Raw genomic sequence first — 16,527 nt, 5'->3', positions numbered from 1 at the left:
GGTCTTAAGCAGTGAAGATTTAGGTGACTTTGACATAGTCAGGGTACTATTCCCTCTTCAAAGAAGTCGGACACATAAGGACTAGTATACATTTATGACTTAGAATGACTGGAGAAACAGAGCACATCAGAGACAGGAAGGTAGTTAGAGATCACCTGTGATCCCTACTGTCCACCCCCCAGGGAGAGGTCGTGTGGCCTCCTGGTTCAGAGCATGGCTTTGGAGCCCATCTGCCTGGCTTCCATTCCTGTGTGTACTCTGTGACCTTGGGGCAAGTTGCTTATCCCCTCTGTGCCTCAGTTTCCTTGTTTGTAAAATGGAGATAGTTGTTGGTATGACTTTTATTACTATAATTATCTTGTGAATAGAGGCTTGGGGGCTCAGAGAAGCCAGCTGACTTGTTGAAGGCCACCATAGTCCTTAATATCAGGCGTAGGACTAGAACGCCGGACCCTGGGCCCCTGCTCGTCTTGCTAGGGTCACCCATCCCGTCCGTGAACTCCGAGCCCTGTTACCTGGAATCTTGGGAATTTTCCCACGTGTAGGGCAGAAATAATTTAATCCTTTGGGCTGGCCACAAACTGGATGTTTTGAGTATTTCCTGGGTATATTGGGTCTGAGCCAGGCATGGATTCTCTCATCCCTGCCTCCATCTGCTGGAGAGTTTTCTAGAGAAGGGCAGGAGTGACCAGGGTTAGCTCCTAGGACGAAGGGATGTGGGAATGCGGTGCGCCGCTGCCAGTGGGTGTGAGGTGGCCTTGTGGTGGCCTTGCCTGTGGCCGTGGCTTTGGAGAGAGCGGAGAGAGGCCAGCCTGTGATGAGACCTGGTAGGGAGGGCTTCCGTTGCCTGGGCCTGATCCCTGCTCCGGCTGCGAGAGACCCCATCTGTACTGCTTACTGCGTGCCTCTCCGTAGCTGCCGTCACGCGCAATACGTAACCATGGAAAACACTTGACTGTAAAGTAAATTCCAAGCTCCTGAGCAAGCCGTTCCCATCGTCCAGCCCCAACCTGCCTTTCTCTCAGCAAACGTTTATTGATTGTCTAGCGCCCAGCCACCCTCCTGAGTCCAGAGCGACCTCTCCACCTGCACCTTACCTCTGCATTTACCCTTGAACATAGCCTTGGGCCATACCTTCCCGTTTCCCAGAGCCACTGCACAGTCGCGTCCCCCTTGGCAGAATTGTTCACTTCCTCTCCCTGCCCTGTTTGCCTTTTATTTTGCAATCAAAGTAGCACATACACGAAGTCAAAAAGTCAAATCGTAATAGAAGGGATCGTAAAGACAGCTCCATTTTTTTTTCAGCAGTTGAGGTACCGTTCTTCTCTCTAGGTACAGGTCCCATGGCCCCTCTTGGGCCACTCTTTCTGAGTTGGATGTGCTCTGGGTCTGACTCCTCACACTGTGGCCTGTTCTCAGGAGAAGTGCTGGGGCTCCTTCCCTGGAAGGCCAAGGAACTTGGTTTTGGTGGTCTTGGTGGAATTTGTATTTTCTACCGAATACTGAGTCATTTTATCCCTAGAAACAGCAGTGACCCTGAAGCACACCCCTCATGGGCCCTGAAGGTTTCAGGATTTCGTCTGGCGAGTATGAATGAGAGATGTCTCAAACGCTCCGCAGGCCAGGCTCCACACTTTAGAGGCAGCAGGTAACCAGGAACGTTGGTGTGTGGCTGTTCTGAAAACGGGCCTCCTGTGGGGCGTAAGCCAAAAGGCAGAGCAGCCACCTCGCTGGTTTGTTGTCGTGTGCGTGTGTGTGTGTGTGTGTGTGTGTGTGAGAGAGAGAGAGAGAGAGAGAGAGCGAGAGCGAGCCTGCTCCCTCCCCGCCTCCCCTGAGCATCTGGGTGGCCTGGAGCTGAGGGGAGTCTGGACCTTCCCATAGTGGGGGCAGGGAAATGGATGCAGACGCGTGTTCCTGCCCACTCTCATCTTTCCGCCTCGTCTTGGTACCGCTCTTCTGACCGATGGCACAATGAACTAGCCCTTTTTCTTGCTCTAAAATGCTGGTTTTCACCAGGGGCTTTCGGAATGTATGTGCCTGGAACTCCCCATCACCACGCCACCACATGCTTCTTTCTCCTTCCCCCCTTCCCCCCTTTTATCTGGGGGGAAGGGAGACGGAGGCAAGGACTTCTTTGAAGGAGTCATTTTTCTCCTGCTGGTTCCTAAACTTGAAGAGATCAAGGGGACAGACGCCTGGGTGGCTCAGTCGGTTGGGCACGCCTGGGCTTCGGCTCAGGTCATGATCCCATGGTCCGTGGGTTCGAGCCCCGTGTGGGGCTGTGTGCTGACGGCTCAGAACCTGGAACCTGGTTCAGATGCTGTGTCTCCCTTTCTCTGTCTGCCCCTCCCCTGCTCATGCCCTGTCTCTCTCTCTCAAAAATGAAAAATGTTAAAAAACTTAAGAGGATCAAGCTTTCCTTTTGATTAACAAAAGAGAGAGACAAGGTATATTCTCTTCATGTGGACACCTTTGCCAGTTTGGGAGATTTAAAAAGACATGATTTGGAATCTTGAACTGGAGAATAAACTTCGATGTGCCTCTGCTTGTCACTAACAGCGTGGTTCTCTGTAAAGCATTTCCCGCAGTGCTCTGTTCCTGGTTAGTGTGTGCGTGGGAATGGTACTGAGGGCCATCGTCATGTCTCATTTTTGTTACGATTTTGACAGTGTTTTTCAAAGGGCCGGGGCACAATCATCCGCCTTCTGTGTCAAACATGGAAGGACGACATTCCGAGTTGGGACCCAGATTCTGAGTCGGAATGCTGGCAGTCTTGAACTCAATTGTGCTGAAGGTTTTACTGTGTGTGCATGGTTCTCCTTGATGTGGTTTGGGTTTCTTCTCTGTTGTGCATGCCTCCTAAGGATTCTGGCAGGTGAGGATAGGACTCTCTAGGCCCTTGATGAGGTCCGTGGCTTCATTCCGGAAGGCAGTTCTTTCCCGACAAAGCACTGTGCCAAAAAGGCCTCTCTCTCCCGGCTGCCTGCGGGGATCTGTGTGCCTGCATGGGAAGAGGCTCCTGGCCTGACACTCTCTGCCCTGTGTAGTTGTGGACGGGAAGCTGGAGTGGCATCAGCGGGCCCCAGTGCAGGGGGTACACAGTACCATAGATGGGCAGGGGGTGCCAGTGGGAGAGATTTAGGCCTTGGGCCGGAGGGTGAGGCCGTGCACCTGTGGCAGGCTGGCTGTGCGGCTTGGAAGATAGGGAGGGGGCTGCGGTTGGGACCTGCAGTCTGGCCTAGGCATTTCCCTGTGCTTCTACTTAGTGACTATCCATGCGACTTGGGAACAGTTGGCGCATGGGATAGAGTTAAATTTACGGGTTTGATTGCTGATTCTGCAACAGACACCGGGTGGCAGACGCTATTACTATTTGGCATTTTCCTGGCATTCAGTGGGTGCCTGAACTGAATTTCCTTTCTCTGGGAAAAGTCTGGAACAGAGACCCCTGCGTAGCCTTTTGGGGCGCAGCCCTGGTCTGGGCATTGTGCCCACCCGTTGTGCTGTGATGTTCACACCATGAACTTGGGAGCCCCTCACATGCCCGTTGCTGCGGTGTCTCTGCACCTGCCTCAGAGTAGGAGCTTGGCAGACGCTTTTGAATGGATGAATGGGTAGATTTCGCATTATCTTCTACTGATCCTGAAAGTGCATGTTTTTCGATGCGGGCTTTTTTTTATATTCTTTCTTTCTTTCTTTCTTTCTTTCTTTCTTTCTTTCTCCTTCCTTCCTTCCTTCCTTCCTTCCTTCCTTCCTTCCTTCCTTCCTTCCTTCCTTCCTTCCTTCCTTCCTTCCTTCCTTCCTTCCCTCCTTCCTTCTTGTTAAAGTAAGCTCTGTGCCCAGTGTGGGTCTTGAACCCAGGACCCTGAGATCAAGAGTCACATGCTCTACCGCCTGAGCCTCCCAGGGGCCCCCCACTTGTTCCTTATTGTTGAGAAATACCGAGAAAGGAGGACTCGGAATCCGGGGCAGGTGGGAAGGAGGACTCGGAATCTGGGGCAGGTGGGAGGACAGTGGCCGAGTGATGCTACAGGTCCTCGGGTTGGGCCATCCTCTGCAGGAGACCCAGGGAGGGCAGAGGTCTCCCTGCCAGGCCCAGCTTGCCCGCTTTGCTTTTCTTGCTGGGTGCCAGTTTCCTGTCTGAAAAGGCAGGTGCTGAGCTCCGTGTGCCCTCTGCCCAGGGCCCCTGCAGCTCCTGTCATATGATCCTGTGAGCTCACCTGGGGCAGAGCACACATTTTCTGCTCTCTCTCCACCTGCCTCCTCTCAAGAAGAGAACAGGCCAACAAGGCAGGCTCGTCCTGATTTGTCTCATTAGGGGGTAGTTGGGGCAAGGGGCTTGACCCCTCGCTCCATTCTGGCCTTTCCGGAAGCGTATGGAGCTGGTTTAATGCAAATACAGACATTGTGTCATTGGTATGGAGTCTGATCTAGAATTGCCCTTCTAGAGCTCTGGGAGACTTGCTCAGGTCACACAGTGAGTGGCAGAACCAGGCCAGAGACCCAGGTCTCCTGATTTCTGGCTGGGGTGCTGGAGTAACAGGCCCAGAGGCTCATCGGGCTCTTTTTCCTTGCTGCTCCCCTCTCAGGCCCGTCTTCCAGCCTACTCCTGCCAGCCACTCTGGGCCTGGGCCCCCGGAGGTCCTGCCGACCCCCGGATCAGATCTCTGTGCTTCCTGCTTCCAGGGCCCCCGCCAGCTACAGCTGTTTTCTCAACGTGTGTTCCCCAAGATGGAACTGGTTATTCTGCGAGATAAGGTTTCTGTTGCCCAAGACAAACGTTTAAGAAGTGCCTTGTGGAACAGAATCCACTGGCTGCTTTCCTGAAGGACTTCCCAGAGCCTTTAATCTGCTCATATGCATTCTGAACTTCCAAGGGTGTGGAGAATTAAAATGCGCAGGATGGGGATTTATTATAAAGAAAGGGAGAGCCTCGCAGCCAGGCCTGAGCAGGAACTGAAACCCGGGGCAGGAAAGGCAGTTGGTGAAATTCTCCGTCTCCGTCTTCTTGCTTTGTTTTGGTTGCGTTTTTTTAATCTCTGTCCTTTCTCTGTGGATCCTACAGCATTCATTTTCCTTCTCTCCACCCTCACACCCTGACTTAAGAAAACATTGCGGTGAAACACATGTGACAGACAGTGAAAGTACCATCCTGACCATTTCTGAGCGTATACAGTTCACTGGCATTAAAGTACGTTCGCACAAGTGTGTACATCTTGCAAAAGTGAAACGCTGTGCCCGTTGAACAACCCCCTTCCCCTCCCCCCCCCCCCCCCCCGCCCCTGGCAACCACCATTCTACTTTCTGTTTCTATGGTTTTGACAAGTCCAGGTACCTCCTGTTATGTGGAATCATACAGTATTGTGTGTGTGTGTGTGTGTGTGTGTGTGTGTGAGAGAGAGAGAGAGAGAGAGAGAGAGAGAGGGAGAGAGAGAGAGAGAGAGAGAGAGAGAGGGACAGGCTTATTTCCCTCAGCATTAATGGAGCCAGTGTCAGGAATGTCCTTCCCTTTTAAGGCTGAGTACTGTTCCGTTGTCTGTGTGGACCACTTGTTTATCCATCCATCCATCGAGGGGTGCTTGGGTTGTCTCCACTCACCCCCAACTTCTCCTCTGGTCCCCAGGAAGCTAAAATAGTGCCTGGCTCGCAGTTGTACATTTTACAAGTAGAGTCACTGGAGAAGAAAGAGAGGCTACACTGGTGGTCGCCCCCACTCTGGCCACTGCCTGGCCACCTTGGCTTCCGTCAGCCTCCCTTGTGAGGGGGCTCCGGAGACCATACTGGTGCACGCTGGCCACTCCTCCCTCTTCCCTGAGCCCCCTCGTGGCACCTGGACGGTCAGTATGGGTCATTCTCCCCTCATCTCCCACGTTCCTAGTTATTTTTTTTTAAGTTTCTTTATTTTCGAGAGGGGTGGGGTGCACACGAGCGGGAGAAGGGGAGAGAGAGAGGGAGACACAGGATCCGAAGCAGGCTCCAGGCTCCGAGCTGTCAGCACAGAGCTCGACGCGGGGCTCAGACAGGCGAACCGTGAGATCGTGACCTGAGCCGAAGTCAGAGCTTAACCGACTGAGCCACCCCCAGGCGCCCCTTGCATTCTTTGTTATTGACTTCCCCGTCAGTTTTTCCTCTCTGCATCCTGGTGCCCGTCGAGGGTGGGCTCTCCCTGTGGGCAGGTTGAAGAAATGAAGGTGCCGTAGGACTGAAGTGGCTCTGGCCCGGAACTTGGCCACGGTGGGCCCAGAGAGGCCTTGACTGGGTCCTCCTCCATGCTCAGGGGCCACTTGTCTCTGTCCCAAGTATGTGTCATTAAACGTGGCCTTTTTGAGTAGACCCCTGGGCCCCGGGGACAGAGAAGTCTGCTGCTTGAGCAGAGATACCCAGTTGCCCTTTTCTTTTCCACAGGGGGTGGTGCATTTTGGTTCAGTACTGCTTCCTCAGCTGCCTCGCCCCCTTAAAAAGGGAGAGGGGAGAAATCAACCTCGAGTTTCCCTTGCAAGTCTACGAGGGCTGGCCTCTGTGAGTGGCTTTGAAAGGGAGGAACCTGCCCGACATCATCGTGTATGGAAGGGGTGGATGGGAGAAGGGACGGTCACGGTTGCCTGCCAACCCGGGCTGGGTCTTTCCCACAGTTACCTCACCCCGTCTGCCAACAGCTCCCCGGAGGATTATTCCACGCCGCAACGTTAAGGAACCCGCTTGAGGTCCCAGAGCTGGAGTTCAGACCAACAACGTCACATTGGCTGGCCCTGAAGCTTCCTGCCTCTGCTCCCCTCTGTACACACTGCCTCCCCGGCCACCCCCTCCTCACTTAACCCAAGTGCCTGCCTTTCCACCGAGGCTGGACACAGAATGTTTCTAGAAAGTGCTGGAGTTGAGCGGGCCCTTTATTTAGTGGTTCTCCAAACTGCGTGATGATCAGAATCATCTGGGGAGTTAAAAAAAAAAAAAAGTTTTGAATCAGTGTATTGGAGTGGTGCCCGGAAAGACATTTTAAAACATTTCCTGGTGATTCTGGTAATCAGTCACTATTCTGACCCTGTCCTGCATTTTCCAGTTGAGGACCCTGAGGACCAGAAGATGAGATGCCATAGCCAAGGCCACTTGGCCCCATTGGAGCCCGTGTCAAGCCCAGAATCCAGCCTCTCAGCTCTCCCTCTGGGTCCTGTGTGTTTCTCACACTGCCACCCCCGCTTACAAGGGGCTACCCACTAGGACCCAAGGAGCTTCACCATAGGCTAGCCTTGCTGCCCAAGGCCAGAAATTAGGAGTGGTGGTGGGGGAAGGGGGAGAATGGACTTCTGGATCCCCAAGGACCTCTCCTCTGGGTATGGGAGTGACAGGAGCCACCCTTTATTGACAGGCCCCTGGGACTGGCTGCTTCTGGTCTGCCTGTGGCTCAACAGATCACACCTGGGCTTGAGAAATGCAGCAAAATGAGGGCTTGTTATCAATAGGGAAAGGATGGGAGCACCTGGGTGGCTCAGTCGGTTGAGTGTCTGACTCTTGATTTTGACTCCGTTCAGGATTTCAGGGTTCATGGGATCGAGCCATGTGTTGGGCTCCGCGCTGAGTGTGGCGCTTGCTTGGGATTCATTCTCTCTTTCTCTTTCTCTCTGTCCTCCCTCTGCCCCTCTCCCCAACTTGTGCTGCCCCCCCCCCCATCTAAAATTAAAAAAGGAAAAAAAAACAGGAAATAGGGAACGGACGATAGGAGGAAAAGGTAACTCCAGGAAAGCTACTCATGTTTTAGGGGGAAGTGAAATAAGCGACATATCCCGTTGCCCCAGTTGGTACCCTTACTTGCACACATTTGTTTGTTCATCCATTTGTTCAACAAATATTTGTTGGGCCCCCAGTGTGAGTTAGACACCAGAATAGGTGTTGCAGCACCCCCCTCCATGGAACTTAGACGTCTGCAGGTTATATACTAGAATCATATTACGTAGCCTCTTGGTGCCTCCTTTGTTATTACAGTAATGATGGTCCTAGACCTCTAATTTTCTTAACCATTCTGTCAGAAGAGGAAACTAAAGCTTGGAGAGGTTAACCATCTTGCCCAGGGTCACACGGAAGTGATAGAATCTGAATCCCATCCCTGTTCTCTCTATACCACCTCCTGCATTGTACTCCAGCTTTTTTATCAGGGGCAATGATAAGAAAAAGCCAGGGAGAATGCAAAGCTTTCTTTGCTCTAGAATGTGAGCGATTTCAAGTGTCTTTTAGAATTTAAAAGATAACCTGTGTTGTCCTTGAAGAAGCAGTGCTGCCCCCTCCGGAGTAAACGCTTTGCATATTCCGAGCAAGGTGGGAGTATTCACCCCTGCGAGTCAGGTGCTCTCTTGGTTGACAAGTGTGTGTCTCTTCCCCTGCTCTTGTTTGCTTATAATGTATCCTCCATCATTAAGCCTCTTCAGATACTTTTGGGAACATGTCAGAATAGGAAACAAACAGAAAGGCACAGGGACACTGACCCCATCCATTCCCACCCGGCACTCCCCTGGAGTGTGGGCCCCAGTGTCCAGGAATGGCTCTGGCTGGGCCAGGGGGTATTTTCACTGGGCTAAAGTGGTACATTTTTGATAAAGCTAAATTTAATTTAAAGAACAGTTTTATGACCAGAGGTAGTCTTTGTTTTTGTTTCTGCTTTCTTTAAGCATTAAAAATGTCTTTTCTCATAGAGAATGATCCTAATAGAGGGCAGTGGTGATTGCCACTCACATCATTACTGTTTGATGTCCTTTCTTGGCAAAATGAAAAGTTGCCCACGATGTGCCCGTTTTCTTTGTGGTTTTTACTAAGCTGGTGAAATCTGAAAATTACTATGAATTTGAAAATTTTTTCTATTTTTAAGTTTTAAAATAAAAATTTTATTGATTTTTGTTTTAAAATCCAAGCGTAATTAACACACAGTGTTATGTTAGTTTCAGGTGTACCGTATAATGAGTCACCCCTTCCACACATTACTCAATGCCCAGCACGATAAGTGTACCACTTAATCCCCATCACTTACTTCACCCATCCCTCCGCCCACCTGCCCTCTGGCGAACACACCAGCTTGTTCTTTATAGTTAAGAGCCTGCTTTTTTGTTTCTCTGGTTTTCTTTTCTTTGTTCCTTCATTTGTTTCTTAAATACTACATATGAGCATTAATTTAGATCATTGGTTTTCACGCTGTTCCTCTGAGCCCTTGAGTTGCTGGGTGGGGAGGTAGGGGTGTCTCTGCCTCGGAGTTGAGACATGGGCCCAGGGCCCTTCACCCCATTCTCAGTTAGAGAAATTCTTCAGTTTTACGTGTTAGGTTTGGGTACGATTTTGCTTGGTGTGGTAGAAGGATATCCATGCTAATGACTGGAGACCCTTTCCTCTAGGCTGTGTGTGTGTTGAGGGGAGTGGAGGAAGGCGTGCTGTTTGTTGCTTTTGCAGGACTGAGGCAGGGTGGGTCTTTCACCTGGGAGATACTGGGTTCTCCAGAGAGACCAAGCCATAAGAGCGATGGTGGGGAGAGTGTGTGTGTATGTGGAAAGAATTGGCTCATGTGATTATGGAGGCTTGGGGAATCGAAATCTGCAAGGCAGGCCAGCTGGAGATTCAGGGAAGAGCTCCAGTCCAGAGACTTTCGGGAGGCAGAATTCTTTCTTCCTTGGGGGACAACAGGTTGTTTTTTCTTCTTCGGGCTTTCAACTGATTAGATGAGGCCCACCATATTACAGAGGGTAATCTGTTTTGCTCAGTCTGATTTAATGGTTTCAATGTTAATCACACCTAAGAAATGCCTCCATAGCGACATCTAGAGTACTGTTTGCTATAGTTGGAGCCAGCGTGGGTACTGTGGTCTTGCTACATGGACGTGTAGATTAATTGTCACACCTACGCAAGTGCCCAGGAAATCTGAAGGGATAACAAAGATGGGGGAAAGCCGAGCTTCTGCCTCACGGAGGCAAGGCTATACACAGGAAGAAATTATGAACAAGACCATTTATATTTATGTGCTAACTTCAGAAGACAAAATGTGAAGTGCATTTAGAGGAGATGTGGGATGAAGCCCAGAGGGCCCCTGGGAGATTCCTGTTTGGGGCTGAACAGCAGGAGCATTCAGACCATGGAGGTCCCAGATAAGTGAGGACACAGGCTTTAGGACCAGAGTGGGAACCACAGGATAATAATACTTCCATTTGACTTAGGTCTCTGAGTTAAGGGTTTCATATACATGATTTCGTTTGACGTTAGCCAGAATCCTGTTTTTTGTTTTTGTTTTTGTTTTTTTAATTGGGGGTCCCGAGGTCCAGAGAGGTTAAGGGATTCCTCAGGGGTCACACAGCTTGCCATCTGCCTCTTCCCAATCCTGCCCCCCCCCCAACCATTTCCCCCCTTTGTTGGGCATAACGAAATCCACGTGTGTATGTGAAGGCGGAAGGAGGGAATAAATGTGTTCTTCACCGAGAAATCCTGTGGAACTCTGAAAACGGGCCGTTTCCTCTCCCTCTCCCCGCCCCGGGTCTTCTTTTTCCTCTTCACCGTCCTTGTTAACTTCCACCGTTTTGTTTTCTCACCCTCCCCTAGACACGAATGCAGAGTTTGAATCCAGATCCCAAAGCACAGTACACCAGCGTCTACGGAGCCCTCAAGAAAATCATTCGGACTGAAGGCTTCTGGAGGCCCCTGCGAGGCCTCAACGTGATGGTGATGGGTGCGGGGCCGGCCCACGCCTTGTATTTTGCCTGCTACGAAAACATGAAAAGGACTTTAAATGCCGTTTTCCACCACCAAGGAAACAGCCACCTAGCCAACGGTATTTTGAAAGCGTTTGTCTGGAAGTTAGAGAGCTCTCTCCTTCAACAGACCCTTCCCCAGGGCTCTCCTCCCTGTGACCCAGCAGCCTGACGCCTCATCTCCGCCATGCTTGCTTATGAATAAAGAACTCTAGAGTCGTGTGTGCGCACACACCCAGACACATGCACACACACACACACACACACACACACGCACACGCTTTTTCTGTTCCCCTCCTTCGCTTTCTAAAGCCTGGGGGCAGTCGGTGACAGAGGTGTTTCAGTTTTCATTGTTGTGTGGGTTTTTCCATTTTGTTTTGGTTTTTTTTGTTTGTTTTGGTTTGGTTTTTTTTTTTTTTTTTTAAACACGCAAAAGCACTTAATGATCAGATCTAGGAAAAAAAAACCCTGACTAGAAACAAAACTTTTCAATACTGGATTCCAAAAAAAAAAAAAAAAAAAGTTATCTGGACAGCTTCTTTGAGACTATTTAAAAAACTGGTTCAACAGGTCTCTACAACGTCAAGATCTAACTAAGCTTTAAAAGGTCAAGAAGTTTTATGGCTGACAAAGGATTTGCGGCAGCACAGGCGACCTTTCCCACCTTAAGCTTCTGGGGATTTGGGAATTTCACCCCCATTCTCTTCCGTTGGTCTCAGTGGCATCTCTGTGGAGGAGGAGTTTTCTTTTGTTGTTTTGAGGGCAAGAGGCGGGCGGGGGCTCGAGTTGGCACGGGGCTCCTACACAGCCGTGTTTTCCCGGGCCCAGCTCAGCGGCTCTTTTCACCTTTCCTGTGGGTTTGGCTTTTGTCGGGTTTCGTTTGGGTGGGGAAGGAGACTGCGGAGAGCAGCCTAAGGTGTACTTTAACAAAATTCGTGTTTCGACAGTGGACAGGTAGAGTGACCAGCGGCCAACCTTTCCCCTTCTCGTTTTGTTCTACTGAGAGTGCCCCATCAGCAAACCCTGGTAATAACAACCCCCCCCACCCCCCGGCTGGTTTGCAGACATTCGTTTCGCTTTTTAAAAACGGGCCCCTGGTTGCATTTATTAAGACAGGCGCTGCGGGCCACACTCTGATGCCCCTGGTTGCATTTATTAAGACAGGCGCTGCGGGCCACACTCTGATGCCGTCCCTGAGTCTGTGGCCTTGGGGTTCGACTTCTGCTGCAACTGCCTTGTGTAATGTTTAGTCCCTCGGTCACTGAGCCCCGTGGCGGTGGTTTGATGCAACACATTTCTGCCCAGCGCTGTTACGGCTTCGCTGCGACGTATGCCGGGTTGCATTTTGACCTTTCTGGTGGTGATCGTAAGTGTGGGCGGAGGGGGAAGGGGGCTGTGTATGCATTTCTGAAGCGTTATCCCGCTATTTCTCATTCCTCCCACCTTTGGGTGCTCGTCTTAATTGGCTGGGCAGTGGCACCTGCCTGGGGAGGAAACCCAGAGCCAAAAGCAAAGTTCCAGGCCCCAATCAGACTTGGGAAGTGCCTGGTTCTTGAAGCCAGGCCAGATGGGAGCCTCGGATGGGGTCTGTCGTCCCTGAGACAAGTCCTAGCTTTGCCAACTAATCCTGGAAATCTGCCGCATGCAGATCTTCCTGATGCCTGCTTCCCCTGCCTGTTTTCTTGAAAACACCCGGATTTGATTAAGGATTTTTTTTTAAAAAATGTCTTTTCTGACTTCTTCTCCCCTCTTAGCTGTGTACATAATACCATTCCCTTTGATTGCTCTGGCTCAAGGGCAGAGGGGGTTAGTCTGTAGACAAAGGTGAGGGACAGGGGAGAATTAAAAGCTGGACAGTTTTCTGCTGGAGAAAGCCACGAAGTGTGGTTTCCGGGTACCATCCAACATCGGCGGGTCTAGCCTTTCCGAGCATTGACTACAGATCTGCAAGATGAAAATGTGGGTACCTGTGCCTGTGTTACCTTCTCCCCATTTCCCCCAACAGTTCGATCGTCACTTTATGTCTTTAAGAGTCTGTGCTCACCTGGGTGGAGCTGGTTGTAGATTTTGCTTCTTAGAAAGCGGTGCAGGGTTCCATCTGATTTTAGGTTCCAGGAACTTCCTCAGAACACCTGGTCCCTGAGGGTAATTTTCTGGAGTTTGTTTTGCAGGGATAGCTGGGAGTATGGCCACCCTGCTCCACGATGCGGTAATGAATCCAGCAGAAGGTAATGCTTCATGGTCCCAGGGAATGGCAGAAGGGGATGTGCAAAGGGGCAGGAAAAAAAGGTGGTGGTGGGGACAGAAGGTCGGGCAAGGGGACTTCCAGCCTCCAGTCAGAATAAGTAGGAGAATTCTTTACCATGTTAGCAAAGGCCTTGAAAAGAGGCAAGCATTTGAGCTTATGGTGTTCCTCTTAAACAGAGCTACTGGGACTGTGATCCGTGGACCATGTTAGGAATGCCAATTCTAGTCCCATCTCAGACCTGCTAAATCCGAATCTCTGGGGGTATAGACAAAGTCTGTTTTTTTTAATTTCTTAAGTTAAAAAATTTTGTTTGAGAGAGAGTGACAGAGCATGAGGTGGGGAGGAGGAGAGAGAGGGGGAGACACAGAATCTGAAGCAGGCTCCAGGCTGCTGCTCTGAGCTGTCAGCACGGAGCCCAACATGGGGCCCAAACCCACAAACCGTGAGATCATGACCTGAGCTGAAGTCAGGCCCTCAACCGACTGAGCCACCCAGGCGCCCCAGAGAATCTGTCTTAACAAGCTCTCTGGGCGATCCTTTTGCACTCCTCTAAAACCTGTGTGTACGTGTATGTGTGCACGTGCGCACAGGTGCATGCGGGCGCACATGCACACACACACACACACACACACACACACACCCACCCTCTGGCCCTTGTTAACCTTTATTAACCCTAGGCAGATTTAAGGGGAACCCATCAAAGGCCATCATGCGGGCTTTGGTTCAATTTACTTTTTAAAAAGAGATTTGGAATTATTATGGACACTTTGAAACGTAACACAAGTGTAGAGAGAAGAGTGTTAGGAACGACCACGTGCACATCACTCTACTTTGTGAATTAACCTTTGGCCATCTTGTCTTAGCCAACTCCTCCCACGTTATCTTTTTTTATTTTGAATTTTGGGAGCACTATAAAACTATGAAACAGTTGTCGGCTGTGGGGACTTGAGCCCTTAGCCGACTCGGGTCCGCACAGCGAGGAGATTTGGGACCTGGTATTGGGCCACTTCTCAGCTGGGCTGTTCTCTGTGTGACATGTATGAGTCTCTCCACCTTTCCCCCCATCTGAAAATGGTCCCTTGCCAGAAGGGAAAAATCAGAGGTAAAATGTCAGCCTTTCACGTCTTGTGTTCCGAGTTTGTCTGTTTTTGTCTCTTAAGGTTGAAATTTCTTATTTGCTCTCTGCTGCCTCCCATGCCGGGGCAGACAGGGACTCCTTGTTCTGACCTTCAGGGACTAGATGGGTCAGACTGGGAGGTGGGCTTCTGTTTTTATGTGTTTAAAGCAGTGTGGACAGGGACCTGGTGAGTGACCGGTTAACTAGACCATGTCATCCCGGCAAGAATTTTGTTTCTACTTTTAAAGGAGGAACAAGTGAGGTTCAGCACCCTCTCTCCTCTTTGACATAATGGTTTAAGGACTTCATTTCTTTCAAAGTAAAGCCAGCACACTGTATGTGTTCATTTGGTGGTGCGTGGGGGGCTATTCAGACCCTTAGGCCTGAGGGACCACAGCTGGCCCTCATTGGCTTCATCCTTTGAACCAGCAGCTGCCCGGGTCTTCATTGGACTTTGTCATTGAATTTGGGCTGACATAATTCCAGTGTGTCTTCCAAGAGCGCTGTGACACACAGAAGCTAGAAACGCTGAGTCCGGACCACATACAGAGAATAAAGGACAGGACGCGGGAGCAGCCAGGAGGGAGGAGGGCGGAGAGACCTGGGGGCAGGATTCGGTTTTGTGGTGGATGTGATGCTGGAGGCCCGCGGGCTCTGGGGGGAATCAGATCAGTGAATCTAGTCTGAAGTGGCTGCCTTGTTTGGGGACCACCCTGAACAGGATTCAGGCGGGAGAAACCAGGCGCTGGGGCCTGGGGCCACCTTTGGAAACGGGGAGTGCCCGGAGCTGGCTCTGGGTCCTCAGGCTGGGGGCTGCGTGTGTGCTAGCTCTCCGTGACCTGTTACCAGTGTGTCTAAACTTGCTTGTTTCTCTTTATGGCCTGGCTTCCCATTTCACTGCGACCTGGGGTGGGGCCGATCCCAACCCATTGCCTGCCCGCGGCCCCGACCACAGTCGTGAAGCAGCGCATGCAGATGTACAACTCGCCACACCGGTCGGCCCTCAGCTGCGTCTGGACGGTGTGGAGGACCGAGGGCTTGGGGGCCTTCTACCGGAGCTACACCACTCAGCTGACCATGAACATTCCCTTCCAGTCCATCCACTTCATCACCTATGAGTTCCTGCAGGAGCAAGTCAACCCTCACCGGGGCTACAACCCGCAGTCCCACATCATCTCAGGTGGGCTGGCCGGGGCCCTCGCCGCAGCCGCCACCACTCCCCTGGACGTCTGCAAGACCCTCCTCAACACGCAGGAGAACATGGCCCTCAACCTGGCCAACATCAGCGGCCGGCTGTCGGGCATGGCCAACGCCTTCCGGATGGTGTACCAGCTCAATGGCCTGCCCGGCTACTTCAAGGGCATGCAGGCCCGCGTCATCTACCAGATGCCCTCCACTGCCATTTCCTGGTCCGTCTATGAGTTCTTCAAGTACTTCCTCACCAAGCACAAGCTGGAGAATCGAACTCCATACTAAAGGAATGGGCTGTGGGCAGTGGTTCCAGAATCTTTTATTTTTAAAAGGCTTTCCCTGCCTGCCTCCGTTCCCTTGTCCTCGCACCGAGGTGATTTTGGCGGGGTGTTTGCAGGATGAGTCCTCCGCTCCCCTGATGCCTTAGAGGGAGGGGACAGCCGCTTACTGGAAGGCCGTCCGCAGGGACATCCGAGGTGGTAGGTGGGGAAAGACTGGAAGGGAAGGGAGAAATGGCTTTTTGTCTCCCTTCCTCTGGCAAGAATGTAGCTTTTCTGCCTCACTGTAGCAGTCTCCTGCCCTAGGCTCACAGTTCGCACGAGAGGGGAGAAAATGTGCAGTGACTGAAAACATTAAAGAAAAAAAAGAGAGTTCTGTATATAAAAGTTCCAGCACACAGTATAAAATAGATGGATAATGTTTATCCTTTATTTTTCTACGTAGACGTTTTTGGATTTGTGTGTGTGCCTGTGTGTGTGTACAGATAGGTGTTACAGCTGGGACTATGAAGCTGTTTTTAAAAAAAATAGAGGGCTGAAGGCTTCCATCGGGTTAAGTTAAAAAGGCACCGAAGTGGTAAATTGCTGAATGCGGCCTAAAATTGTGCGGAGCCCCCCAGATGGAAGTTTCACTTGAATGTAAAATAATAAAGTTTATATTTTGAATTTCTCTTTTCATGGGGGAAAAAGGTACGTGGAAAATGAAATCATGAGCTATTACTTCCAGCTACTTTTTTTCTCCTTTTGTTCAGTCAGTCACCTTTGTGCTAAAAATTCCAGGACCAAAGATCTGGCCCTGGGGCACTTTGTCTTGCTGTATGCACGCACGCATGCGTATATAATGGTGGCACATATATAATGTGGCACGGTCACACTGGAGGACCGTGGTCCCCAATAGGGTTAGGATGACTAGTCTTATACCTACTGAGACCATTCCCTTCCTTGTGGTGAGTGACGGGAACGCCTCTCTGGGCCAGCACT

At 50.9% G+C, this 16,527-nt stretch overlaps 1 protein-coding gene across 8 annotated transcripts in view; it reads left to right on the top strand.

Annotated features, from left to right (window-relative positions):
* Nucleotides 1-16,212, top strand: part of SLC25A37 (solute carrier family 25 member 37) — a 40,328-nt gene extending 24,116 nt beyond the window's left edge. For 3 of the 8 annotated variants that reach the window (XM_027077379.2, XM_027077380.2, XM_053216418.1), the window contains 3 exons: nt 10,564-10,792; nt 12,884-12,940; nt 15,033-16,212. In XM_027077379.2, coding sequence (XP_026933180.1) covers nt 10,564-10,792; nt 12,884-12,940; nt 15,033-15,553 — 807 coding nt within the window. In that variant the 3' untranslated portion in view covers nt 15,554-16,212. Of the gene's footprint in view, nt 1-1,522; nt 1,649-4,735; nt 4,759-10,563; nt 11,739-11,856; nt 12,672-12,883; nt 12,941-15,032 lie in introns of those variants that run through there. The other 5 variants (XM_027077381.2, XM_053216416.1, XM_027077386.2 and 2 more) reach the window with 5 other exon arrangements.
* The last annotated feature ends 315 nt before the right edge of the window (nt 16,213-16,527 follow it).

This window comes from Acinonyx jubatus, chromosome B1, assembly GCF_027475565.1.
Source record: "Acinonyx jubatus isolate Ajub_Pintada_27869175 chromosome B1, VMU_Ajub_asm_v1.0, whole genome shotgun sequence".
In the NCBI taxonomy this organism is placed as follows: Eukaryota; Metazoa; Chordata; class Mammalia; order Carnivora; family Felidae; genus Acinonyx; species Acinonyx jubatus.
This window is presented reverse-complemented; position numbering and strand designations above follow the sequence as displayed.